Genomic DNA, 24,627 nt, shown 5'->3' on the forward strand with positions numbered 1-24,627 from the left:
CCGCCTTCATCCAATGCTTCCAGATGATCTTAAACCCGCCAATTTGAATCTTGGAGTTCAGCCATGTGGATTTATGAATCGGAATAGGTGTTAAATTATTAATAAATTTTAATGTCTGCCACGTGTCTAATAAAATTCTATTGTCCTTATACAACCTAGATAACTTGATACTCAAAATGTGACACAATCTCAATGGAGACAGGAGTTGCCATTCCAACCATAACCAGTCTGGAAGATTTTCCATGAGCTTGGGAAGGATCCAATACATTATATAGGCTTGATGGTACCTATAAAAATTGAGAAAATTTACCCCCCCGCCCGGCCGCAATTGATTTTTGTAAAGATACTAAAGCAATTCTCACAGCTCTCCCCAGCCAAATAAATATAGTACGAATACTTTTTAATTTCTTGTAAAAGGACCCCTGAAAATAAACTGGCAACATACTCATTTGGTAGCAAGCCATAGGCAAAATCATCATCTTAACCGTTTGGACTCTTCCCCCACCAAGACAAATGTAATGGGTTCCATTGTTCACACATTTCTGTGACCTTTAGCAATAAAGACTTTTCATTTACTTTCATCATTTCTTCCAGTGTTTTATAAATCCAAATTCCTAAGTATTTTATACCCTCTTTCTTCCAAAGAAAGGGGAATGAATCAAATAATCCTTTTGGACAATATACATTTAGCGAAAGAACCTCTGATTTTCTCCAATTTATTTTATATCCTGAAAATTTCCCAAATCTATCAATCAAATCTAGTAAATGTGGATTGGTAGTTTCAGGATTCCTCAAATGAAGCAAAATATCATCTGCATACGCAGAGACTTTATATTCCTGACCTGCATAAGGAATACCCTGAATCTCCTTTGCCTGTTGAATAGCGAAGAACAATATCAAAAAGTAAATGGACAAATCCCTGTGGAGTTCCACAAGGATCACCTCTCTCACCTACGCTCTTCAACCTCTTTATCTCCTCCCTAGGAGCCACTTTAGATACCCTAGATGTCACATCTTTCAGCTATGCTGATGACATCACCATAATCCTCCCCTTCGACCCATCAGAGACCACCACCACAACAAAGCTAGAAACAACCTTAGACACAGTAGAAAAATGGATGATGGATCACAAACTAAAACTAAATTCTGAAAAAACAAAATTCCTTTTGCTCGAAAAAGCCCAAACTCCTACCATCACTGAACTGAAAATCAAAAATACCAAATACCCAATACAACCCGAACTAAAACTCCTAGGAGTTACGATAGACAGATGTTGCACAATGCAGCCCCAGATCAACAAAACAACCCAGAAAGCTTTTCTAACCATGAGAAATCTCCGTAAAATCAGAAAATTCTTTGACCAAGCACAATTTAGACTAATCATCCAATCCCTAGTCTTAGGTCTGCTAGATTATTGCAACTCCCTATATCTTCCTTGTCCAGCCACTATGATAAAACAACTCCAGACCATACAAAACACCGCCCTCAGATTGATCTACTCACTCAAAAAATATGATCACATAACAACTGCCTTCTTAGACTCTCACTGGCTACCCATACAAGCACGAATCCAATTCAAATTCCACTGCCTGATATTCAAAGCATTACACGGCTCTTCCCCCTCTTATCTAAACAACCGCTTAAACCAAATCTCCACCTCAAAGACACAGAAGAACCTCGAACCCTTTCGCCTTCCCCCCACTCAAAGGCACACAACGCAAGAAAATGTTTGACAACCTTCTGGCAACACAAGCAGCAAAAATCAACCATTCCATCTCTAATCTTATGACAATATCAGACAACTTCAAAACATTCAGAAAAGAAATCAAAACCCTGCTTTTCAAAAAATTCATCCAAATATCTTAACCCCTCCTCTTTTACCTCCAGAAGATTCACCTACCTTCAGATAACCTTCCCCAAATTACCCACCTTAACACCTTCCAATTAAACAAATACCATCAATAGATTGTAACCTACCCTCTCTAACTGCATTCCATATGTATTTTTCATACAGTTCTTCACTGTCAGTTTAATTTCCATCCTATAAGTTCACATAGAATTTTTCTTTTTTCAACCATCTTTATTTTCTCTTCTTTATTAATTTCCAGGTACTTTAGTTAGATTGTGAGCCTTCGGGACAGTAAGGGAATTTTTTAAGTACCTTCTTACTTCTCATTTATAATCTTAATGTATATTTTCTTCAAACCGCTTAGAACCTAACGGATGTAGCGGTATATAAGAAATAAATTACATTACATTACATTACATAATGGACACCCTAGTCTAACTCCCCTCTCCAGACAGAAACGTTCAGAAAAAGTATTATTAATATATAATCTTGCAGAAGGGGAACTATACAAGGTTTGAATCATTTGTATAAATCCGGAACCAATACCAAACCAATCCATTGCTTGACAACATGTTATGAGCATCTCTGTGTGTAAAGATACAACTGCCCAGACAAGCATCATTCTTTGACGTGATTGGTTCTTGAAACCTAACGGCAAGTAATTTTAGTTTTTTTTAATGCAGTAGTTATCCTAACTTGAGCAACAAGTCAATCAAGGCTTTGTTACCGTTTGGATCTTCTTATCTTTGTGAATGTGGATTTTCAGCTCTTACAGAAATTTAAAAAAAAAAAAAAAAAAGAGAACTGCAGATGGTGGATGATGAAATGTATGTTTACTTATCAACTATTGAGCCGCGGTTTGAGTTAATTGCATTCAAAAACGAGCACATCCATTGCATTGATTACCAATTCTATACTATCTAGTTTTTTTAATTTAATATATTTATTGATTTTCAAATCAAACAACCAAGGATAACTTGTATAGAAAGCAAGATTAGCAAATAAGAATTCAGCAAGAAAATAATACAATAACATAAGGATAATTTATAGCTAATATGCTCAAGTCCTCAAATTATAGGATCCAAAGTATTTCTTATAGTGAGAACAAAAAGAAAAGAATTGAACATAATGTATATTCTTATGCATGAAAATGGCTTTAGGGCTGAGTGCAGGAGTTAATCTATAATTAGGGCTTAAGATTTTTCTGCCTTCAAACGGGATAATGCCAAGAAGGAAGTCAGTTGAGTAGGCTCAAAGAAAACATATTTAACTGTACGGTGTTGCACTATACACTTACAAGTAAAAAGTAGCACCTAAAGATACAACACCTGGCTTTAACATAAGAAATTCACGGCGACGCTTTTGGGTCTCCCGTGATAGATCAGGGAATATCTGTATTCTGAAACCCATAAATTCTTTCTGCCTATTTTTAAAGAATAATTTTAACAACCAAACTTTGTCAATAGAGAGAGCTACTGATATAATCAAAGTACTTGGTTCTGCTGCCTCTTTGTCAGATTTCTCCAGTAACTCCAATACATTCAATAGTCCTTGGTCCAGAGACCTTTTTGGAGATTGATTCTTATTAGGTAGATAATAAACTCGTGATAAAGGGGGTATTGAGATAATAAACTCGTGATAAAGGGGGTATCGAATCTTCGGAGACCCCAAAACTTCAAGGAGATATCTCTTAAACATTTCCCTAGGTGTTACCAACGTTAACCTAGGGAAATTAATTAACCTTAAATTATTGTATCTGGAGTTATTTTCCAAGTTTTCCATCTTTCTCCTGAGACTGATGTTATTTTCATTAAAGTTTCCTGTAATTGCCTGGATGACTTAATTTCCTGTTCAAGCTTCTGAACAGAAGAATTAGAAGCAGTCATTTCATTTTTCAATTCTTTCAGTTCAGTAGTATGTTGAAGCAATTTCCCATCAATTTGCTGACGTTTTGGGCTTATGGTCTTCACTAGGCCGGCCATAAGATCCCATAATGAATCCAGGGTTACCCCTGAAGGTTTTTCCAGAGAAGTTAAAGAAACAGTAGTGTCATAGTGCTCACCATTCTGTTGTGTTTCTTGTTGCTGTCCCTGTAGACTTACTGGCCTCTCCAACGTTGAATTTCTCCCAGATTCTTCAATAGAGCTCATATTAATGTGAGCTCCTAACAGCAGGCTCTCAGGGGAAGGTAAAGCCCTGACTTCCGGGGTTTCCATACCCCTTGGAGAACTGCTAGTTTGAGGCTGCGAGGGCGGCACCCTGACGTCGGGACTCAATGTTGTTTCCAGTCCCTGAGGAACGACGACAGTCTTGCTCGTTCCGTGGGTCCTCTGCGGGCTTCTCTCTATACTATTTAGGTTCACCGTTGTTACAAATACCCATACATAGCTTAAAGAACGTTAAATAAGTAACTCTCAAATTTAATTTTTTATTGGTTTTACAATTTTATAATTTCAATTATAATGTGCTGTGAAAAACATTTGCTTCGTTTAGTGTGCCATAGCTAAAAACAAGTTTGAGAGACACTGATGTAGCAATAAATCTGTTCCTTCTTAAATTTTTCCAACAAAGTGTTACTATGTCCCTATCTGTTGGCCTTGCTCTTATATTTGCAGCAGTAATCTTTAGTTGGAAGTTCAAAGAGCAGATGGATGAATTAAGTAGTTCAACACTGATTCTCCTGTAGTATAACATGAGAAGCAAAGTAACAAATCCCATAAAGTTTCACAGGATAAGTAGCTATGGATGCAACATGGGCTGTGTTTCGGCGAAAGTGCTTTCTTCAGGTGATCATAAACATGTGGTGTCCTTTCAAAAAAACGCTATGACAAATTAGCTTCAAAATTCCAGGGATATCGGTGCGAGAATCAGAAAGATGAGAAGCAATGTGTAACAAATGATAAAAAGAGCTTGTATCTCCAGAGTTGCTGAAAAGCAATTACAATTCTGATACCAATTTGACTATAGCATTTTTTTTTGGAAGGACACCAAATGCTATTCATGGATTTCTGAAGAAGGCGCTTTTGCCCAAACATAGCTCTTATCGTGTCCATGGCTACTTCTTTTTTGAGTGACTTTTTATTAACCTCGCTTGTCACTTTATTATAAAGAAGAATCATTGTTGGACTAAATTTATCCCTCTGGAAATTTTATTATTTATTTATTCATTCATTCATTAAATTTTCTATACCGGGAACTCAGAATGGTTTACATGAATTTATTCAGGTACTCAAGCATTTTTCCCTGTCTCTCCCGGTGGACTCCCAATCTATCTAATTTACCTGGGGCAATGGAGGGATTAAATGACTTACCCAGGATCACAAGGAGCATTCACAGCCTCAGGGTGCTTTAACCACTGCATCACTGCATCATCTCCCTTCTCTGTTCTTTGGCTATCCAGTTTAATGCTCGTTGGGATCCCCTTTAATTCGTGTGTTTGTGTGTTGCAGTAATCTTTAACCCAGAGCTTTGCCTGTATTTTTCACTATACTTCATCCCTCATACTTTTATAGAAACTGCAGAAAGTTTCCCATTATCAGATTTCAGTTTCCAGCACAGTTTCAGGACTTTGAGACCCTTTTAATAAAGCTTAGTGTGTTAAATGCCGCATGCCCTATTGTACACCTGAGGGTCACGTGGCACTTAGGCCCGGATTCTCAAACCAGTGCCGATTTTCTAGGCGCCCATATCGCCATTAAATACACCATCCACACGGCGTTTTTAACCAAGACTTGAGGTGCATACTGGCACCGGAATTGTGCTTATGTAGGTGATTTAAGTTGTTGAACAACAAAGTAGACATGGCCTGTGCCTGTCTTTTATGTCAGCGCAGTTCCGAAACCGGCGCTGATGTGTGATTGACATATGATCGGTGACCACCGATATCCATGCCAGTTCGAGAATCCAGGCCGTAGTGCCCAATAAGGTCTATTGGGATAGGGTGGGGTGATGGGACTTGATAAACCGCTTTTTTCTGTCTGGTTACAATCAAACTTGTTTATATATTTTGCTTTATTTTCTACCTGGGGCAACAAAGTGTTAAGTGACTTGCCCAGAGTCACAAGTTGCTTCAGTGGGAATTGAACTCACAACCTTAAGATGCTGAGATACACATAAGCCCCAGTGGCATGACAAGTCCATGTACCATGATAGGGACCCTCTTAGTAAAGGGTAATAAGACTTTATGTGTGGTTACTGCCCACTAACAGAGTACTACAGAAATGCGTGAAAGTATTTTGCAATGGTTTTCCTTTTGGCGTTTGCTACCTGCATGTTACCAATTTCTATTTTACAAATTATTTTTTGGCGGGCATGTTTTGAGCAGAGAGTGAGCATTCACACATCCAGTTAAATCATTCAGATTAGAACATGCTAACTGGATAATGCAGGGTTAACTTGTGTCTGTGAGGCTTGAATTGGGTATGTCTGTTTATGTACAACTATATTGCTGTGAGATGCTTTGATTTGGTATGTGCATGTTAACATGAGATGCATTGATTGCGTGTGAGAGAGAGAGATTTTGGAGAATGTATGAGCGTGAGATTCTTTGAATACGTAGATGGTCTATGAGAGAAACACAGATTTGATTCAAAGATGGGTACGAAAGGGTCTTTGATTAGGGGGAGTGTAGGGAGGGAGGATAATCTCCAGGTAGTAGCAGATAAAAGCTCACACTACCAGATCCCAGTACTAGTTCCAGTTGAACTGGAGCCAAACCACTGGAACCATGAAAATAAAACTAAAAGCAAACATCCTAGACAGATTCTGTTTTGCCTCTTTGAGCTACCATCAATCAGAAGCAAATTAATTGTTAGCAAAGGTGAAGATGAGAGTGCCGGTGCTGGAGCCAGTCTTTCTGCAGTGTTACTTGTCTCAGACAGAAATTGTACTAATAAATTATCGCTTCCACCTCTATTGCGAAAAGAAAATATTGCCTCAACGGCTGCTTGGCAGCATTAATGTTCTTGATGAGTTCAAAGGCCAATAGCACTTCTATGGCTTATTAAAGCTGAATCTTAGATACTGTGTATGTGTAGATGAGAAGGCTAGGGGGTGAGTTGAGAAATATCTTCACACAAATACATAGAATGAGAGCTGGAGTGGGGGAGTTGGAAGGAATTTTTTAAAAAGTATATTATGATTAGATTTTGTCCATCTCTGTTGCGGGAAGGACACAGAATAAATGTGCTCAAATGGCAGCTGGGGATGAGGATAGAGATTAAGAGGAAGCTTTTAAAAACCTTTAAGAGTACTCAAGCATTGGAACAAGTTGCATAAGGAGATGGTGAAATCACCACTGCAGGTTTTTAAGATAAACAAAATCTATGAGGGGTTTACTGAAAAGTTCTCAGCCCAGACAAGAAGGGAATGATGTAGAGCCATGAAACTTACAAGTTCTTCCACATATTCACCCTTCATATTCGCCATCGTGTCTGAAGTTTCTGCAACCCTTCCAAAAATTACTCTGATGTCTGGTCACAGAAATAACTGCTCCGCTGCTGCACTCAGCTCCAAATCACTCAAAAATTGTCACCCTTTCAACCCCAACTGTGTCAAAACATCCATCATTTTGCCAGTCTTATGAACATGTGCATTGTCTTGCAAAAAGAAAACTCCTTTCCATAGCCTCCCTCTCCTTTTTTCTCTCGGTGCCTCCTTTAATCGGCACAGCAAGTTCCAGTAGTATTCTGCATTAACTGTTTGGCCCCCTTGGAAGATAGTCATTACAACACCTTCCTGAACTGAAAACACCGACTTTTCCTGCTGACTTTTGGGCCTTGAATTTCCTTGGCCTTGGAAAACCTGAGTGCCACCATTGCATGGACTGTTATTTTCTCTCAGGATCATAGAGATGTAACAATGTTTCATCAACAGTAACTAGTCGTTCCAAAAGGTTGGCACCAGTTCGCTGAAAATGCTGCAAAACTTGGAATTCTCCACTCAACATCATTTCTCATCAGCATTCAAACATTTGGACACCTGCTTGGCTGACAGTTTCTGCATACTCAGCTGCTCGTGGAATATACAACACATTCCCTGGATATCTGTAGTGTCTCAGCAATTATTTTAGCCAATATTTACTGATCTGCCAAAATCAGATCATGGAAACGGTCAACAATTTCAGGAATTGACACTAACTTGAAATCTCCATGCTGAAAGTTTGCACACCACTTCTTCACTGTGGAGTATGATGTGCATTGGTCACTCAGTGTTTGTTTGCATCATACATTCTTGGATTTCCTTTGAAGTTTTGTTTTGCAGGAATAGGAACTTCATGATGGCTCGGTGTTCCATACTTTTCGTTGACATGGTTCAACCAATGATCTGAAACAATGTCAAAACATAACCGTATGATTCTGCAAATTGGTACTTTGCAAAATAAAATAACACTCTTTTCAGCTACAGTGGCAAAATAACCCTCAGAATTTAGGAAGTTGGATGGGCTGAGAACATTTCAGCACTCCCTTGTATCTAGGACTTTGGTTCTCAACCCAGTCTTTGACACACCCTAGTCAGTCGGCTTTTTCAGGATACCTAGAATGAACAGGTACAAGGCAGATTTGCATACAATGAAGGTGGTGCATGCACATGACCTCATTTATATTAATCCTGAATATCCTCTAGGTCAGTGATTCCCAACCCTGTCCTGGAGGAACACCAGGCCAATTGGGTTTTCAGGCTAGCCCTAATGAATATGCATGAGAGAGATTTGCATATGATGGAAGTAATAGGCATGCAAATTTGCTTCATGCATATTCATTAGGGCTAGCCTGAAAACCCAATTGGCCTGGTGTTCCTCCAGGACAGGGTTGGGAACCACTGCTCTAGGTATATCTTGAGGATTGGGTTGAGAACCCATGATGCAGTTAGAGTAAAACTTGCTTGAAGGCAGGAGCTGGACTAGACAACCTCATGAGGTCTGTTTTTAAATGACTGTAACATAAGAACATAAAGAGTTTCTTTATTGGGACTGACCAAAGGACCATCAAGCCCAGAATCCTGTTTCCAACAGTGGCCAACCCAGGTCACAGGTACCTGGCAAGATTCCAAAGAGTAAAACAGATTTTATTTTGCTTATTCTAGGAATAAGCCATGGATTTCCCCAAGTCCATTTTAATAATGGCTTATGAACTTTTCTTTTAGGAAGTTATCCAAACCTTTTTAAAACCCTTCTAAGCTAACTGCTTTTGCAACATTCTCTGGCAAAGAATTCCAGAGCTTAATTACATGTTGAGTGAAGAAATATTTCCTACAGTTTGTTTTAAATCTAACCCTTAATAGCTTCGTTTCATGCCCCTAGTCCTACTATTTTTGGAAAGAGTGAACAAGCGATTCACAGGGGCCAGATTCTCTAATATCACTGATAAATCCGACAGGTCGCTGTAGTGGCCGTAAATCTAATGATTCAAAAAAGACGAGTCATTCTTGAAGAACCGTGCATGCAAATGAGGATCTTGGAGGTCTGCCAAATTTACATGAGATGGTTGCTGGCGGTAGTGATTGGCACATGTGCAGAATAGTCCACAGAAAGAGGCATGGGTGGATAGGAGGGGCAGAGAACTACCAGCAATTCTACGTCATTGTGTCAATCATAGGTGTGCCAGCGCTATTGGATGAAGGGGAAGGGAGGGGAGATGCAATCATCAGCTCATATAAGATACGCCTCTAATACATGGAGACTACTTTTGAGATTTTTTTTCCCGTCACTATGGGGTCCTTTTACTAAGGTGCGCTAGCAGTTTTAGTGCGTGCTGCATTGCTGCGCGCTGGATGCTAACGCCACCATTGGGCTGGCATTAGTTTTTGGTGCGTAGCGCGGAGTTAGCGTGTGCGACAATGTAGTGCGTGCTAAAAACGCTAGCGCATCTTAGTAAAAGGAGCCCTATATTGCTATATTTTATGTGTGTGTGTTAACATTTTTATTATGCACCATAGCTAGAAATATACGCCCAAGACGTGCTTTTCATAGTTCAGATACCCCCGGACCAGCCAGTAATTTTGGGCCATTAAAAAGTCGTCACTTTGTTTAGAGAATCACCCGGCGTGCTCATTTAAATATAAATGAGGCCATTTTATTAACATTTTAATAGCAATGACCTCATTGTATTACATTTGCATGGCAGAGTCGGAGGCTGCTAGGAAGCTCAGAAAAGACCACGGTAAGCCATTCTGATAAATCGGGTGGTAAAATAATGGCATGCTAAACTGGCTGGAACAAGTTTATCGACCATCATTAAAAGCATGGCTAGTTTTGAGAATCTGGCCCTCAATGTTTTATCGACCTTTATTGTATCTCCTCTGAGCTCTCTCTCTGTACTCTAGGTTGAAGACCCCTAACTGCTTTAGCCTTTCTGCAACGTGAAGTCATCCCATCCCTTTTATAATTTTTGTCGCTCTTCTCTGTACCTTTTTCTAATTCTGCTTCATCTTTTTTGAGATGCGGCAACCAGAACCAAATACAGTATTCAAGGTACAACTACACCATGGCGTGATACATAGACTTTCTAACATTATCTTCTTTGTTTTCCATATCTTTCCTGATAATTCCTTTTTTTAAAATAATTCTTTATAATAAAGAGCAGATAACAAAAACATCACTTCATCATACATAAACAATACAGAACCCTCCCCCCCAAAAAAAATCCAGTGGTCACCCCCACTCCCCAACCTCCCCAACTTCCAACATACTGCTGGACAAAAATTTGTTAAAAAAACTACCTTAACAATCCCCCCCAGTAACAGCAAAAATGTTGTATCCTCCAACAGCTTTACCCCCCAAAAATAAAAAAAATGCACAATACTGTTATACAGCTAAGAAAAATGAGAAATGAACAAGATGAGGCAGTACAATATACAATCCCATCAGCATTCAAACCGTTTTCCTTCCCTCCACTTCCAGATATCAGCCCCAAATATTGAGATATTGTTGCTATCTCCGCGTTGTCACAGGGCGGCCCCTGTTCCTAGCAAGTAAGCCTTGCCAGAAGAGGGAAATCAGGTTAAAACCTTTGAAAGTATTCCTAAGCCTGCTAAGGAGTGTCCCAAAGCAGCCCCTAGGAATGCTTACAAGCCAAGCCTTCCAGCAATGAAACTTCCTAAAGCAGACAAATCTGGTTTAGTTTTACCTAAGCCAGTTGTGGGAAAACAGATGGAAAGACTACATCTCCCAGCAGGCATAGGGCAAGAGAAAGGAAAGAGCAGGAATGGAATACTAACCATACCCAAACAGGCTCAAACTGGTTTAGGCCAGGTGAGAAGTTCTCTGAGAGCAAGCTACCCTAACACACCTGCAGGGAGGACTAATCAGCTCCCTTTAATGAAAAAAAGAAAGAGTTCCAGGGCCAACCTCAGAATGCACACCTGCTCCAGACCCAGCAAGCCAAAGCCAGTTAGCAGGCTGCAAGCCACAGATTGCAAGCACAGAGAACCAGAAAGTCACAGTCCCTCTCATGGCAACAAGCCCAGGCAGAGGTTGGTGAGGAAGAGGCTATTGAGAAAGGTGATTCTGTGTTTGAGCAAGATAGTGAGATGGCTGGTGATGACCTTACTTGTGATATGGAGGTAGAGGAAACAGTTTTGCCTAGCATGGAAGAGATATGTTAATATCGTCAGGGTAAAGGGGGCTGGCTGAAATGCATTGTACACCAGATCAATGTACAGCTGACATTTTGTGGAACCCTTCCAAGCCACCAGGCAGCCATTTTTAAGGGAACTTCATGTGCGTACATGTGCGTAAATGCCACTTCACATTATGGAAATTGGATCTTATTTTGAATTTACTGCTTTTAGATTACTGGTTCAATCGTTACGGAGTCTTCTCGATTATTTTAATATTATCTATCTGACAGTCACCAAGAAACAATTAGCAAGACTTACAATAATACAGAATACCGCAGTCAGAATGATTTATGGCCTGAAGAAATTTGATCATGTTACACCCTTTTTTTGCGAATTGCATTGGCTGCCAATGGAGGCCTGGGTATTGTTTAAATTAGGATGTTTATGGTACAGCTCCTTCTTACTTAGTCAATAGATTTTCTTTAGCATCATACAGACACAGTAGAAGAACTCATCCTTTGTTTAATTTTCCATCTGTCCAGGGTTGCAGAAGTAAGAAATTTCTGAATCATACTTTGGCATCTCAGGCAGCTCTTCATGACAACGAATTCCTAATATTTTTGCCATTTTAGAAAACAATTGAAGACCTATCTTTTTTCTAACTGTTTAACGAATCATCTTATTTCATGTAACATGTTTACTTTTATAACTTTTTGTAAACCGCGTTGAACTTCTGGTTATGCGGTCAATAAGCACAATGTTATGTTATGTTATGAGAGGATCCCTTCCTTGGGCTGCTAAGTAAATCCCAAGAGGAGTTGTGCCTGGTAAAAGAAAAGTTTGCAGTGTGGACAAGATTTTTTTTTTTTTCTGTTCTGATATTGAGGGCTTGGAACTGAAAATTGTTTTGTTGTCTGAATGCTGAAATGATACAAGGGGATACAAACCTGAAAATCCCATCTGGAAGTTTGTTTATGATTTGTGAACAATAAACTGTACCAAGAAACTGCACCATTGTTGTTGAAACTCTTTATTATACCAATGCCAAGCTACCAAAAGAACCTTGCAAATCCGCTCGGCCGAGGTTTGTGTGCATTGGGTTAGGTCACGTGCTGAGCTCAGCTTGGCTTCGCCTGGTCACAGCGTTAACAAAGCAGAGAGCATATACCTCTCACACACCCATCCCAATTTCTCCCTCATCAAGGTCAATGTGGGTGCAGTAGGGCTTCTCCAGGCGAGCCAGTCTATCTTGAGTATCATCTACCTCCCCTCCCCCCCCCGTTGTAACCCTCAATAATGCAATCTTCGCCTTCTCCACTAAAGGGATCTGAAAGAGCTTTCCCACATAGCAAAACACTTGCACCCAAAATACCCGAAGCCTAGGGCAGCTCCACCACATGGAAAAACATTCCCTTCTGTCCACACCCCCTCCAACAGGTATCAATACCCGAGGTAGAGTTAAGGCGCTGGTCTTTGATCAGAGGGCCGCCGCGTGAGCGGACTGCTGGGCACGACGGACTACTAGTCTGACCCAGAAGCAGCAATTCTTATGTTCTTATGACCTCACACGGGCCGTGTTTCAGCAATATTTAGCTTTCCTCAGGGGTCCTATGGTGACATAAGAATAGAAATCTCAACACAGATTTTCTGTATACAAGAGGATTCTGGTTGTGAAGTTACTAATTGATAAACATTTGCACTTGAAATCTCCTGTACATCTAGGATCTTGTTGTTAACGTTAAAATAACACATCTCGACAGTAGCCCACAGTGATAACTTATTTTGGGGTTTTCTAAATGACAGATCTTGAAATCCCCATTCTGCCTGCTGTGCCAATGTCTCTTTAGTGTCTAGCTGCAGGCACAGATGTTGCTGAAGTCACTAACTTGCCATTTCATCTTATAGGGCGACCAGACGGCACTGCATCGAGCTGCTATTGTGGGGAACACCGAGATCTTAGCAGCACTCATTCACGAGGGCTGTGCTTTGGATCGACAGGATAAGGTAAACTGGCAAAATGTAGCTGGGTACTGTATATACTCGAATATAAACCGAGGTAACCTTTCCCCCCTCTTAATAAGGGGGAAAAAGGTTAACTCGAATATAAACCCAAGAGCTGTATTCAAGTGCCCTGCCAGACTTTGCATCCAGCCCCCTCCCCTACCTCCCCTGATGCCCATTGCCTCCCCCCAGGCTTGCCTTAAGTCCTGGTAGTCCAGCAGTGACCCTAGTCAGAAGCGATACCTCCCGCATCCTGACCCGGCTGACTCTGACCCACCCATACACCTCTATAGCTTACCTTGAAAGCCCTGGTGGTCCTGCGGTCTCATGAGGTTGCTGCAGGAACTCGCAGCAGCTATTTTCAGTAGCGTTTCTGTATGGGCCAGGAGCGTAGGAAGATTGCTCCTGCCCCGGTTCACTGCTGGGCCACCAGGGCTTTCAAGGTAGGCTGTAGAGGTCCATGAGGTGGGGTGGTACAGAGCCTGCCAGGACAGGATGAAGGAGGGATCATTCATGTTCCGGCTTACTACTGAACTACCAGGGCTTAAGGCAGGCCTGGGGAAGGCCTGCAATGGGTCCAGGCAGGGGGCACAGATTCATGGACTCGAATATAAATCGATAACCTCATTTTTGGACCATTTTTTTGGCTCAGAAATTTAGGTTTATATTTGCGTATATACAGTACCTGCTAGATGGGGTGGATAGTCCCTCTTCATAAGCCCAGTTGATATCTTTTGTATTTAGACCTCAGCTAACTGTGGAATATTTGAATTTAGTGCCATATCCCCTCTGTAGACTATTGCTGTGGTGAGATAAAACTTAGGATATACTATTTCATTTCATTAATTTTACCTAGTTGTCTGCCTGGAAAGACCCCAATAGATTTCAAAGCATCAACATTGTTACAAAATGCAATATAGAGCAATGTGAGTTATCACTGCTTAACTCTCTATAAAAACATTATATATAACTGAGAACACTCCCTTGGATAGACAAATTTCAAAAAGCTGGATTAAGTACATATATTTATGCTGACGATATTCTAATTGTTTATAGACTTTCTCCCCTTACGTTGGATTTGGATCCTTTACAAGATAGTTTAAAGGAGATTGACTGTTGGCTAAATGACAATAAACTTGTATTAAATGTGTCTAAGACAGTCACCCGTTGTATTACAGGTGACAAGAGTCACCACAGTTGGACATACGAGGTGCTACCCAAAAGTTCAGGGGATGTGAACAGCGCACACGAACTGGATATAGTATGCTCTTCCCCCGCTAGAGGTGTCTTAGCAGTATGCTTTGTGAATCAGTGTGCCAACAGGCGTGCAGCTGAGCGGTCGCGTTGTTTTGTTCTGTGCGATTTTCATAAGGTTGTGTTTTAGTGACTCGGTGGATTTCGATATGATGGATTTTATTGAAGCAAAGAATCTGTATCAAATTTTGTTTAAAACGTAAAAAAACTACTGAAGAAACCCATCATATGCTCCAGGAAGCCTTTGGAGATAATGCCATGCGCCAAAGCAAAACCTTTCTTTGGTACAAACACTTCAAGGACGGACAAACATATGTCCACGACAATGACCATTCCGAATGACTGTCAACAAGCACAACACCGGAAACCATAGCAAAGTGAGATTATCCTTGCAGATCATAGGCAAACTATCCACGATGTTTGTGAGATAGTAGGACAGTCATATGGGACAGTTCAATGAATTTTGTCAGACGAATTGAACATGGAGACGCATTTCTGTGAAATTTGTGCTAAGACTGCTAACCGGTGAACAGAAGGCTTATCGTCTGTCTGTTCGGATCTTAATTCCTGGCTTCCAGAAACATTACAGTGATTACGCACTGTCCCTATTCGCCTGACTTTGCCCCTTGTGATTTTTTCCTATTCCCCAAAATGAAATTATGACTAAAAGGGTGCTGTTTTTAACACGATTGAAGAGATCCAGGCAGAATTGCACTCAAGTTTCAAGTTTCAAGTATACTTAATGAATCGCCTATTTTAAATTACTAGGCGATGTACAATACAACTAAACATATAATTAAAACATAGGTAGTAATGTATAAACCCAAGATGACTTCCATAGATGCATGGACTCGTGGGAAAAACGCTGGGATTGCTGTATACATTGTCAAGGGAACTACTTTGAAGGAAATGGTGGAAACTAGGAGTTTCAGTAAGCAAATTTTTTTTATTTTTTTTTATTTTTTTACAATTGAATTCCCCAAACTTTTGGGTAGCACCTCGTATTAGATCAACATCATGTAAGATTGGTAAACAGTTTTAGATAGATAGGGATAATGTTTGATTGTCATTTAAAATCTGAAGATCAAGTTTCTATAGTGATTGGGAGAGGATTTGGAGCATCAAAACAAATTAGAGCTATTTGGAATTTTTTGAATGAGGATTCTTTAATGCATGCTTTTGTTTTATCAAAATTGGATTATGGTAATTTAGTTTATGCAGGGATAACAGCAGGACAATTTATGTTTACAAATTTTACAGCATACGGCTATTCGGCTACTAGGTAATTTACATATTAGGGATCAAGCACTCCTTTATATTTATATTACATTACTTACATTTATATTTAAAATTTCATTGGTTGCTGATAGAATATAGGATTAAATTTAAGATTGTTAGTGCAGCATCCTGTACACATTTCAGAAAGCTCTTGAAAACGTACTTAATTGACATATTCTTATAAATGATGATCTATATCGAATAATAGTGCATTGTAATTCCTGAGAGTGTCCCAGCTTCTTTGAGTTGTAAACCGCATAGAACTGGAAGGTAATGCGGTATAGCAATGACAATGTAATATAATGCTAGCTCTTAAAGCTTTTTTTGAACTGCAACCTCCAGATCTTTCGAGTTTGGTATCATTTTATGCTCCTCGTCGATTAATAAAATTTTTGTAGGACAATAGAGTAGCTTTACCCCATATTTCTTTCTTTTTTTTTTTTTTTATAGAAATGCAGTCAATACAGAAAAGAAATGCAGAAAAACATGGCATTTCCCAGGCTGATAACAGAGCGAATATAGCAGCCTGACATAAGCAAGTAAAAGTATAAAATGAGAAGTAGGTGCCCTGCTCCCAGTAACCAGAAGTGATCCCCGATGTCACTGAAGGAGAAAAACAACCCTCCCCCCCAGGATTATACAAGAAGCTGCAATAACATTTTCCAGAAATCTAAAGCGAATCCCCACGCAATCAATCATACTCTCCATCATGCTAAAACTAAACTAAAACTTAATTTTATAGACCGGGTCTTCAGCCAAAAAGGTGCTTGACTCGGTTTACAATAATGTAAGTATAGCATAAATATAGAAGAAGAATGTAATCTAGAATGGCTTAGTTTCAAAAGTGTTTAGTAAACAAGAAAGTTTTCAGAGTTTTCTGAAATAAAACGAAGGGGCCTAGACTTCTAAGTGAAAGCGGTAACTTATTCCAGAGCTCAGTTAATTTGAAAATGAAAGAGTGGCTGAATCTCTTCAAAGTTCTGTTTTTACCCCTAAAGGAAGGAAATGTAAGTTTTAATTTATTTGAACTCCTAGCGAGATGAGATCTGTGTACATTCCAATCTAAAGGAACCAAAGTAATAAAAATGCCAAAGAGAATTTTAAATGCAATACAAAAGCACTTAAATTAAGCTCTAAGGTCCACTGGAAGTCAATGTAATTCCTTGAGCAATGGAGTTACATGATCGAATTTACTCTTACCAAAAATGAGCTTGGCAACAGTACTCTGTATCAATTGAAGTCTCTGCAGACTGACCTTTGAGAGACCCAGGTACATTGAGTTGCAGTAATCCAACCTTGACAAGATAATTGACTGAACCAATACAGAGAAGTGTTGCTGATAAAAGAGCGCTCTCACTCTTCTCAGAATACGGAGGCTAAAGAAACACTTTGTAACAAGAGAATTTAGCTGATCCTTAAATACAAGAGATGAATCAATAACAATACCCAATATTAGTAAGGAAAACTCAATTTTCAGAGATGCTACACCAAAAAGGACAAAAAAGCACTCTAAACACACCACGCATCCCCCCCATACATTCATCAATCGTACAACAACCATACAAGCTTGAGAGCGTCTAATCATTCATGAGGGTAAAAGGCTAGTGGAGGAATCTTCTACACCCACTACCTGAAATGCCCTCCACAGAGAGACATAAATCAGTTTTTCTCATCATTGGGACCCCATATTTCTAAGGCCCATTTGGCATCAACTTGGAATGGAGCACTTTTTATTTGGTTCCAGTTTTATGGAACAGTTTGCCATTGGAGCTGAGGAAAAAAGAATCCTTAATAAACTTTAAAAGATATCTAAAGGCCCACTACTTTTGATTAGTTTTCCCTTGTTCAGCTAACTGAAATCCTTTGTTATAATTTGCATAGTAAAGTATTTATATTGAGTATGAGTGTATATCTTTGCCTTTTTTCTCTTTCATTCTTTTGTTTTTTAATGGAGTTGTTTTCATTATTTATGATTATATTGTAAACTGCTTTGATCTCATTTGTAGCCTAAGCAGTATATTAAGAGTTGTTTTTTTTATTTTGGATATCTTTTTTTAAGTTCCAAAATTTTTATTGAAATTTTGTATAATAACATAACATTCAAACAGGAGAGAATATTATTCTGGCAATATTTTAACAAATTTTGTCATTACAAAGCAAAGGATATTTCTGAAGTTGCTAAAGTTAACTATCCCCAAACCACTCCACATATGCAGAGAGTAAAATAATCATATTGTACCATTCACACACAGATACATCCATACATGGTATTTTCTTATACCATTTAACTAGCAATACATCAATTTAAGAAGCAGGTCACTATGGGGCAATTATTTAAAGTGTTGGCTATTTGAGGGCTTGCCAAAAAAAGCACATTTAACACCAGTTCTATAATGGTGCCAAACCCATTTTAAAATAGTAGTGCAAAACCCCTTTAGCAGTGGCGCAGTAAGGGGGGGGCAGGAGGCGGTCCACCTCAGGCACCTTCTTTGTGAGGGGGCAGGCACCTGTCCTCCTCTCTGCCCCCTCACTCCCTCCCCATTCCCTCACTGCCATGTGTGTGCACCGCTTAACATTCCTGGTGGCGAGCAGCAACCCCCAACCTGCTATCACACCAGCGTTGGTTCTTTCTCTGATGTCACTTCCTGGTCTCACACCTAGGAAGTGATGTCAGAAGAAGAGCCGACTCTGGCCTGACAACAGCTTGGGGGTTGCTGCTCACGCAAGAAACATTACAGAGGTATGTGGGAAGGGAAGTGGCGTGTGGCAAGAGGGGTTGAGGAAGGAGCGTGTGGGGTGGAGGCAGGGGAGGGGCGCCACTGCTGTGTACACCTCTCACCCTCACTACACCACTGCCTTTAAGCTTGCCAAACATAAGCACAACAGCTTCTGCCAGATTAATAGCACGTATGCTTGCATGCCTAAGTGTGCCGTACAGTGAGCACATCTGATATTCGGGGGCATAGCTAAGGGGGGGGGGGCAGTGGCTCCCTCAAATGGTCTTTCATTGGAAATGGCGCCTATGTGGTCTTATAAACCTACTTGAACTGGTGCCTACATTTTTACACTGCCCGCTCCTTCAACACTGAAACCTGGCTACGCTTCTGCCGATACTATTCTAGAAGTGTGTGTGACAGTGCGTGTGAGATGTGAGCGTGGGTCTTCATAATTACAGCCAGCCAAAAAGAAAAAGAAACCCCCCCAATTTTTTATTAACACAAATGCTGAAAAGCCTGTTTCTTCACAGGCGCACTAAATGAGGAATAAAGTCTCTGGAAACTCAGATGCAATTTTGGGTATAAGTGGCATATAAACGCAGTAAATAAATAAATGTGAACCTTTTGCTGATGGGGTCTAAGCCACAGTCTGCGAAGCACAACTGCTGCTCTGGCTTTAACTAGGCCTCAAGAACAAGTTCCTTACCCAAGTTAGTTTGGTCTATCTTAGCCAGGTTCTGGTACCTTATACATAGGGTTACCAGATGTTAGGGAAAACCCAGACATGTCCTCTTGTTAGACGACTGTCCGGGCTCCCGGACAGACTTTCCAAATTTGGCTGGGTTTTGGAAAGCCCTGACGAGCTCCGTCCTCATCTGGCGGGCCTCTGAGCATTTGTGGATGTCTTCGCATGCTTGAGATCTGCACATGCTCGAGGAGGAGACGCGGCTGGAGCTCGTTGGGGTAGAAGAAAGTGCTTTGTGGGGGCGGGGTTAGAGGCAGAGCTGGGTGGGGATGGACGGAATAGGGTGTGGCCATGTGTCTGAGTGTTTTTGTTCTTCCAATATGGTAACCTTACTTATACATAAGTTGCGAAGGCATACGTTGCAGAGTGACTCCTCTCCTGAGGCTTCCTTGTGGGTTTTATTTGTGCGTGACCACCTACTCCCTGCTCTTTACCTACTGAGCCACCAGTTTCCTGTTCTAGGCCCTGCCTTTTTAAGTGGCTTCTTAACTGTGAGGGGGAGAAGGAGTTTCCTGTGGACTCGTTCACAGTGCACAAGTTGCAAGGTAGAATGCCCATGACAATTCCACGCTTCGCCCAGTGGTGCTGCCTGTTTACGTGGTGACCATGGCTCGAGGACATTGACATGATGATGTCGCGCACATGCGTGATGTCCCTCTAGACGGGGCCCTGAGCTGCCAGTGGGGCGTACTGGAAGGGAAGAGGTGCAAAGAGGAGAAGCTCTGGCATCTGCCGACTGCCTACAGGATGTGTCTCTCGCCATGAGAGGCACGTCCTGTAGGCAGTCGGCCGGCACCTCTCCTCCTTCCCAGCGTCTCATGGCAACCTGGAATCTCGGGCGGCACACAGTTTGTGATGCACTGGTCTAGCGACACTGTGTATTTTGGCAAATAAATCAAGTTCACTTATGTCAATAAAAATCAAAAGAAAAAAAAGTGACCTCTTAGACCAGAGTGATCAAAATAGAGCTCCTGTAGATATGGGAAATAATCAAAGTGGATGAAAAATTTCAAACTAAAATTGAATCTGGAAAAAAGAAAGGTTTTTCTGGCAAATCCTTCTAATAAAATCTAGGAATCTTCTGTAAATTTGAACAAGAGAGATTTTCCTATTAATCCCATTATAAAAATCCCAGGAGTTAGATCAATTGCTAACAATCACGCACACAGATATTATGGTAAAAAAAATGTTTCCATTTATTATGGAAATTATGTTCTCTAAAATCATATTTTGACCTTATGTCTTTCAGATTCTTTGTCCAGTCTCTTATTTTGAGTACCTTGGATTACTGCAACATTTTTTATTTGGGATCTTACAAGAAAAAAAAAATCAGGAGATTGAAAATTATCCAAAACACAGCTGTACATCTGATTTTTGGCTTGAAAAATTCAGAACATATTACACCATATTATAGAAAATTACATTGGTTACCGGTTGAAGCCAGAATAATATTTAAATTCGGCTGTTTATGTTACAAAGCATTACTAGGAACGGCACCTACTTATCTCTTGAAACACTTTGTTTTACCAGATAAAGTTATTTTCACTCATAGAACTTCTTTTTTCTCGTTTCCAACTGAAAGGATGTCAGTCTAAAAGATTCCTAGATAAAACCTTATCCTTTCAGGCTGGTGTTTGAAATAAAACTTTGAGGCCCAGATTCTATAAACAGCTAACTGATTGTTGTAGGCAGCGGCATGCGTCCTACCACTGTCTAAACAGTCAATCGGGATGCATGTTTTTTTTTAAAAAAAGCTCCCGGGCCAGGCTGCCTACATTGGTGGTGCCTCCAGGAGCCTAGGAAGACGCACAAGCCTGCCTAAGACTACGCACAGGTGTGGTTTGGCCCGGAAGTAGCCTTAGGCAGCTGTACATGTCTCCCTAGGCCAGCGGGAGACACGTACAATGTAGGCCAGCAAAATGCTGGCCTACATTGTGAGTAAACGCAGGCGTTGAGCTTATCCCAGCAAGGGATCTCCCTGCTGCAATAAGTTTAGCAGCCGCCCATCCCCCACCAAATGAATGCTGTAGGAGGGGGGCCCAGTCCCTCCTGCCCAGAACCCCCCCTTGAACAAAAGTGGCAGGAGGTTATGCCCAGTCCCTCCTTCCCGGAACACCCCTCCTATAGATGAAGTAGCCCACCTCCCAGACTCCCCTCCACTCCCACCCAGACCCCCACACTCACACGTGAACCCCTCCTAACCCCATCCGACCCCCCTCTAACCTTGTTTGTTGGCCAGCTAGCAGGGTCCTCCCTCCGTCTGTCTGGCAGGCCCGCCTCCATCTGAATGGCGGGCCTGCCCTCTTCCCGGTGCATTATGGGATGCACCAGGGAGGGGCCTAAGGGCCTGATTGGCTCAGGTGCCTAAGGCCCCGCCCATAGGAGGCACCAGAATCTTAGGTTGGCCCATGTGCCTTTGGGTAGGGCCAGCCTAAGATTCTGGTTGGCCCAGGTGCCTAAGGCCCCTCCTATGTATTTTGCTATTTAGTATTTTATTCTGAACTGTGCTATTTTCATTTATAATAATTGTTATATGGCTTTGTATTTCTAATCGCCTAGTGTAATTATTATTGTGTAAACCGCCATGAACTAATGGTTTGGCGGTATATAAAAAGAAACTATTTATTATTATTATTATTAGGCATCTGGGCCAATCAAGCCCTTAGGCCCCTCCCCTGTGTATCCCACAATGCACCAGGAAGGGGCAGGCCCGCCATTCTGATGGCGGCGAACCTGCCGGATGGAGGGAGAACCCAACAAACAAACAAGGTTAGAAGGGGTCCAGGGGGGCCTGGTGAGGTTAGGAGGGGTTCGAGTGGGGGTCCGGGTGGAGGGGTGTGGACTTGCTCCATCTATGGGTAGTGGGTTCCGGCAGGAGGGATTGGGCATCCCTGCTGCCGGTAGTCTTCGCTGGGGAGGGGGGGGAGGAACGGGTTGACGCTAAACTTATCTCAGCAGGAAGATCCCTTGCCGTGATAAGCTCAGCGGGGACCTGATTCTCTAACCGATGTCTGTAACATGGATGTCGATTAGAGAATCGGGTTCATTTTAGGCGGGCTTAGGCGTGATTCTGTATAAGATGCCTGTCGGCTTCCGAGACTGGGCATCCAATACAGAATCTGACCCTAAGTGTCTTATTTTTAAATTCATCTTCCTATTAAACTTTTAGAAGATCATTGAAGACTTATTTATTTGAAAAATTTGTTTTAATTTTTCTGGATGGTAATTGTTTGTACATGCTTTTTCTCTGCTATTTGTCAAGTTTCTCTTGATAATAACCGCTCTGAACTGCAAGGTATTGCAGGATATAAATAACTTTTTATTATTATTCTTTAGATGAATGAATGAATGAATGAAGTAGAGCTGTATTGTAGTTGTGAAAAGCTTTAGCTGCTTCTCTGCCCTCGGCGCACCCTTGAACTTTGCTGTTGTTTGTGTTCTCAGGATGGTAACACCGCCCTTCATGAAGCTTCTTGGCATGGATTCAGCCAGTCGGTCAAACTGCTGGTCAAAGCAGGAGCCAATGTTCTCGCCAAGAACAAGGTGAGCCAGGCATCTGACGACATTTAATCGGAAAATATTTACTCTTTAATGAGGAACTGCTTCAGCGATTAATGTCCAGTTCACCAGGATTAAGGGTCTTCCTCCTTCCCCCCCCTCAAAAAAAAAAAGTTCTATGTGATGGATGAAAGCAACTTTTCCATATTGTTAATGATTCAAAGTCTTCTCTAAGGCTAAAGGTCCCTCAGCAGCAGAGCATGCTGTCTGGGGCTGTATAGTTTGTGAATATAATACAGATCTTTTGTTTGTGGAGTAGGGAGCCCTTAACAACAGTGGAGCATGTTATAGTCAAGAGCAATAGGTATTTTCTGCCCCAGGAGGCTTAGACTGTAAATATGTTCTTGAACCAGTTTGTCCAGTGACCCACCCAAAATATTGTTTTTATTTACCTATTTTAATTGTTTTCTGCAATCTTTTTATATTATACACCGTTTAGACACTTGTTTTGGTAGACGGTATATCAAAAATAAAGAAACTTGAGGAGGATTTGCCCAATATCACAAGGAGCATCCCTGGGAGAAGCAGGATTAAAATTTTGGCTTTCCTGCTTCTCAACTGGCTGCTGTAATCAGTCCGCTAGTCCTCTACTCTCACAAATACCTGCACATTCTTGTTGAATTGCGTGAAGCATTTGAACTTCTATCGTTGTCCCTGGGGTGGAATTTTAATTTTCTGATCTGTGAAAGCCAGAGCCCAGCTGTGAAAAGGGTGTGCAAGGTGCAGTAGTGATGCAGTCATGGGTAGGCTCGAGCCCACCCACTTTAGGCTCAGACCTACCAAAAATTCTCGTTATGGCTGGTGGAGGTCCTGAAGCCCCAACAGCTGTAAAGGTCCTCCGGTGGCAATAACTCCTCCATCTCTCACTTGCTCCGACTCTTGGCACAATCCAGTCGCTTGCCTTCCCCTGCCGCATACGCTTGGTTTTGGGCAGGAGCAAAGTCTGAGCATGCACGGGGAGGGCCGTGTGGCGGCAGAACATGGGCAGAACCAATGGCTGGAAGAAGTTGTTGCTGCTGACTGGAGGAAGTGGGAGATGGAGGAGTTCTTGGCGCTAGAGGACCCTTGCAGCTGGTTGGGCTTGGGGATTCCCACCATTTCAGGTATTTTCAATACTTTGATTTGGCCCTGGGGGGGATGGGAAGACCACATGTGCCCACCCAGTTTGTCCAGTGACCCACCCAAACTTTGAGGTCTGAAGTACAATGCCTGTAACTTGGGAGAAATGAAATAAATTAATTCCCTTCCCCTCCCCAGCATATATACCTCACATTACGTCTTTGAAATGTGTGCGCTGCTTCACACCGATTCCTGTTATTTCAGGTCTAAGTTTGGTCGCCTGTCTAATTAGGCAAACAGAATGAACGCTAGCAGTGAAATCAGTTCTATTTTGGGAGTATTCTATCAATTTAAATTGTGTGAAAGTCATGCACAGTGTTTGTTACCGTTGATGTTCATCTGCTCAGCGAAATTGCTTGATGTAGCATGACCCCAGTGCCTGAAAGTGCAAAGTTCACCAGATGTGTTACGTGACCCTCCATTGCCCCAGGTACCACAGTCAGATTGTAAGCCTGCCGGGACAGATAGTAAAAATACTTAAGGAGCATCTGATTTCTGTTCAGTGTATTGTAAACTGATTTAGGTGACTCTTCTTGAAAAGGCGGTTG

The 24,627-nt window shown here is 41.3% G+C and overlaps 1 protein-coding gene across 17 annotated transcripts in view; it reads left to right on the forward strand.

Moving 5' to 3' along the window:
- The window catches only part of ANKRD6 (ankyrin repeat domain 6), a 224,114-nt gene that overhangs the window by 140,432 nt on the left and 59,055 nt on the right, over window positions 1-24,627 (forward strand). For 15 of the 17 annotated variants that reach the window (XM_033936181.1, XM_033936183.1, XM_033936175.1 and 12 more), the window contains 2 exons: window positions 13,313-13,411; window positions 22,847-22,945. In XM_033936181.1, coding sequence (XP_033792072.1) covers window positions 13,313-13,411; window positions 22,847-22,945 — 198 coding nt within the window. The remainder of the gene's footprint in view (window positions 1-13,312; window positions 13,412-22,846; window positions 22,946-24,627) is intronic. The other 2 variants (XM_033936189.1, XM_033936194.1) reach the window with 1 other exon arrangement.

Source organism: Geotrypetes seraphini, chromosome 3, assembly GCF_902459505.1.
Source record: "Geotrypetes seraphini chromosome 3, aGeoSer1.1, whole genome shotgun sequence".
NCBI lineage: Eukaryota > Metazoa > Chordata > Amphibia > Gymnophiona > Dermophiidae > Geotrypetes > Geotrypetes seraphini.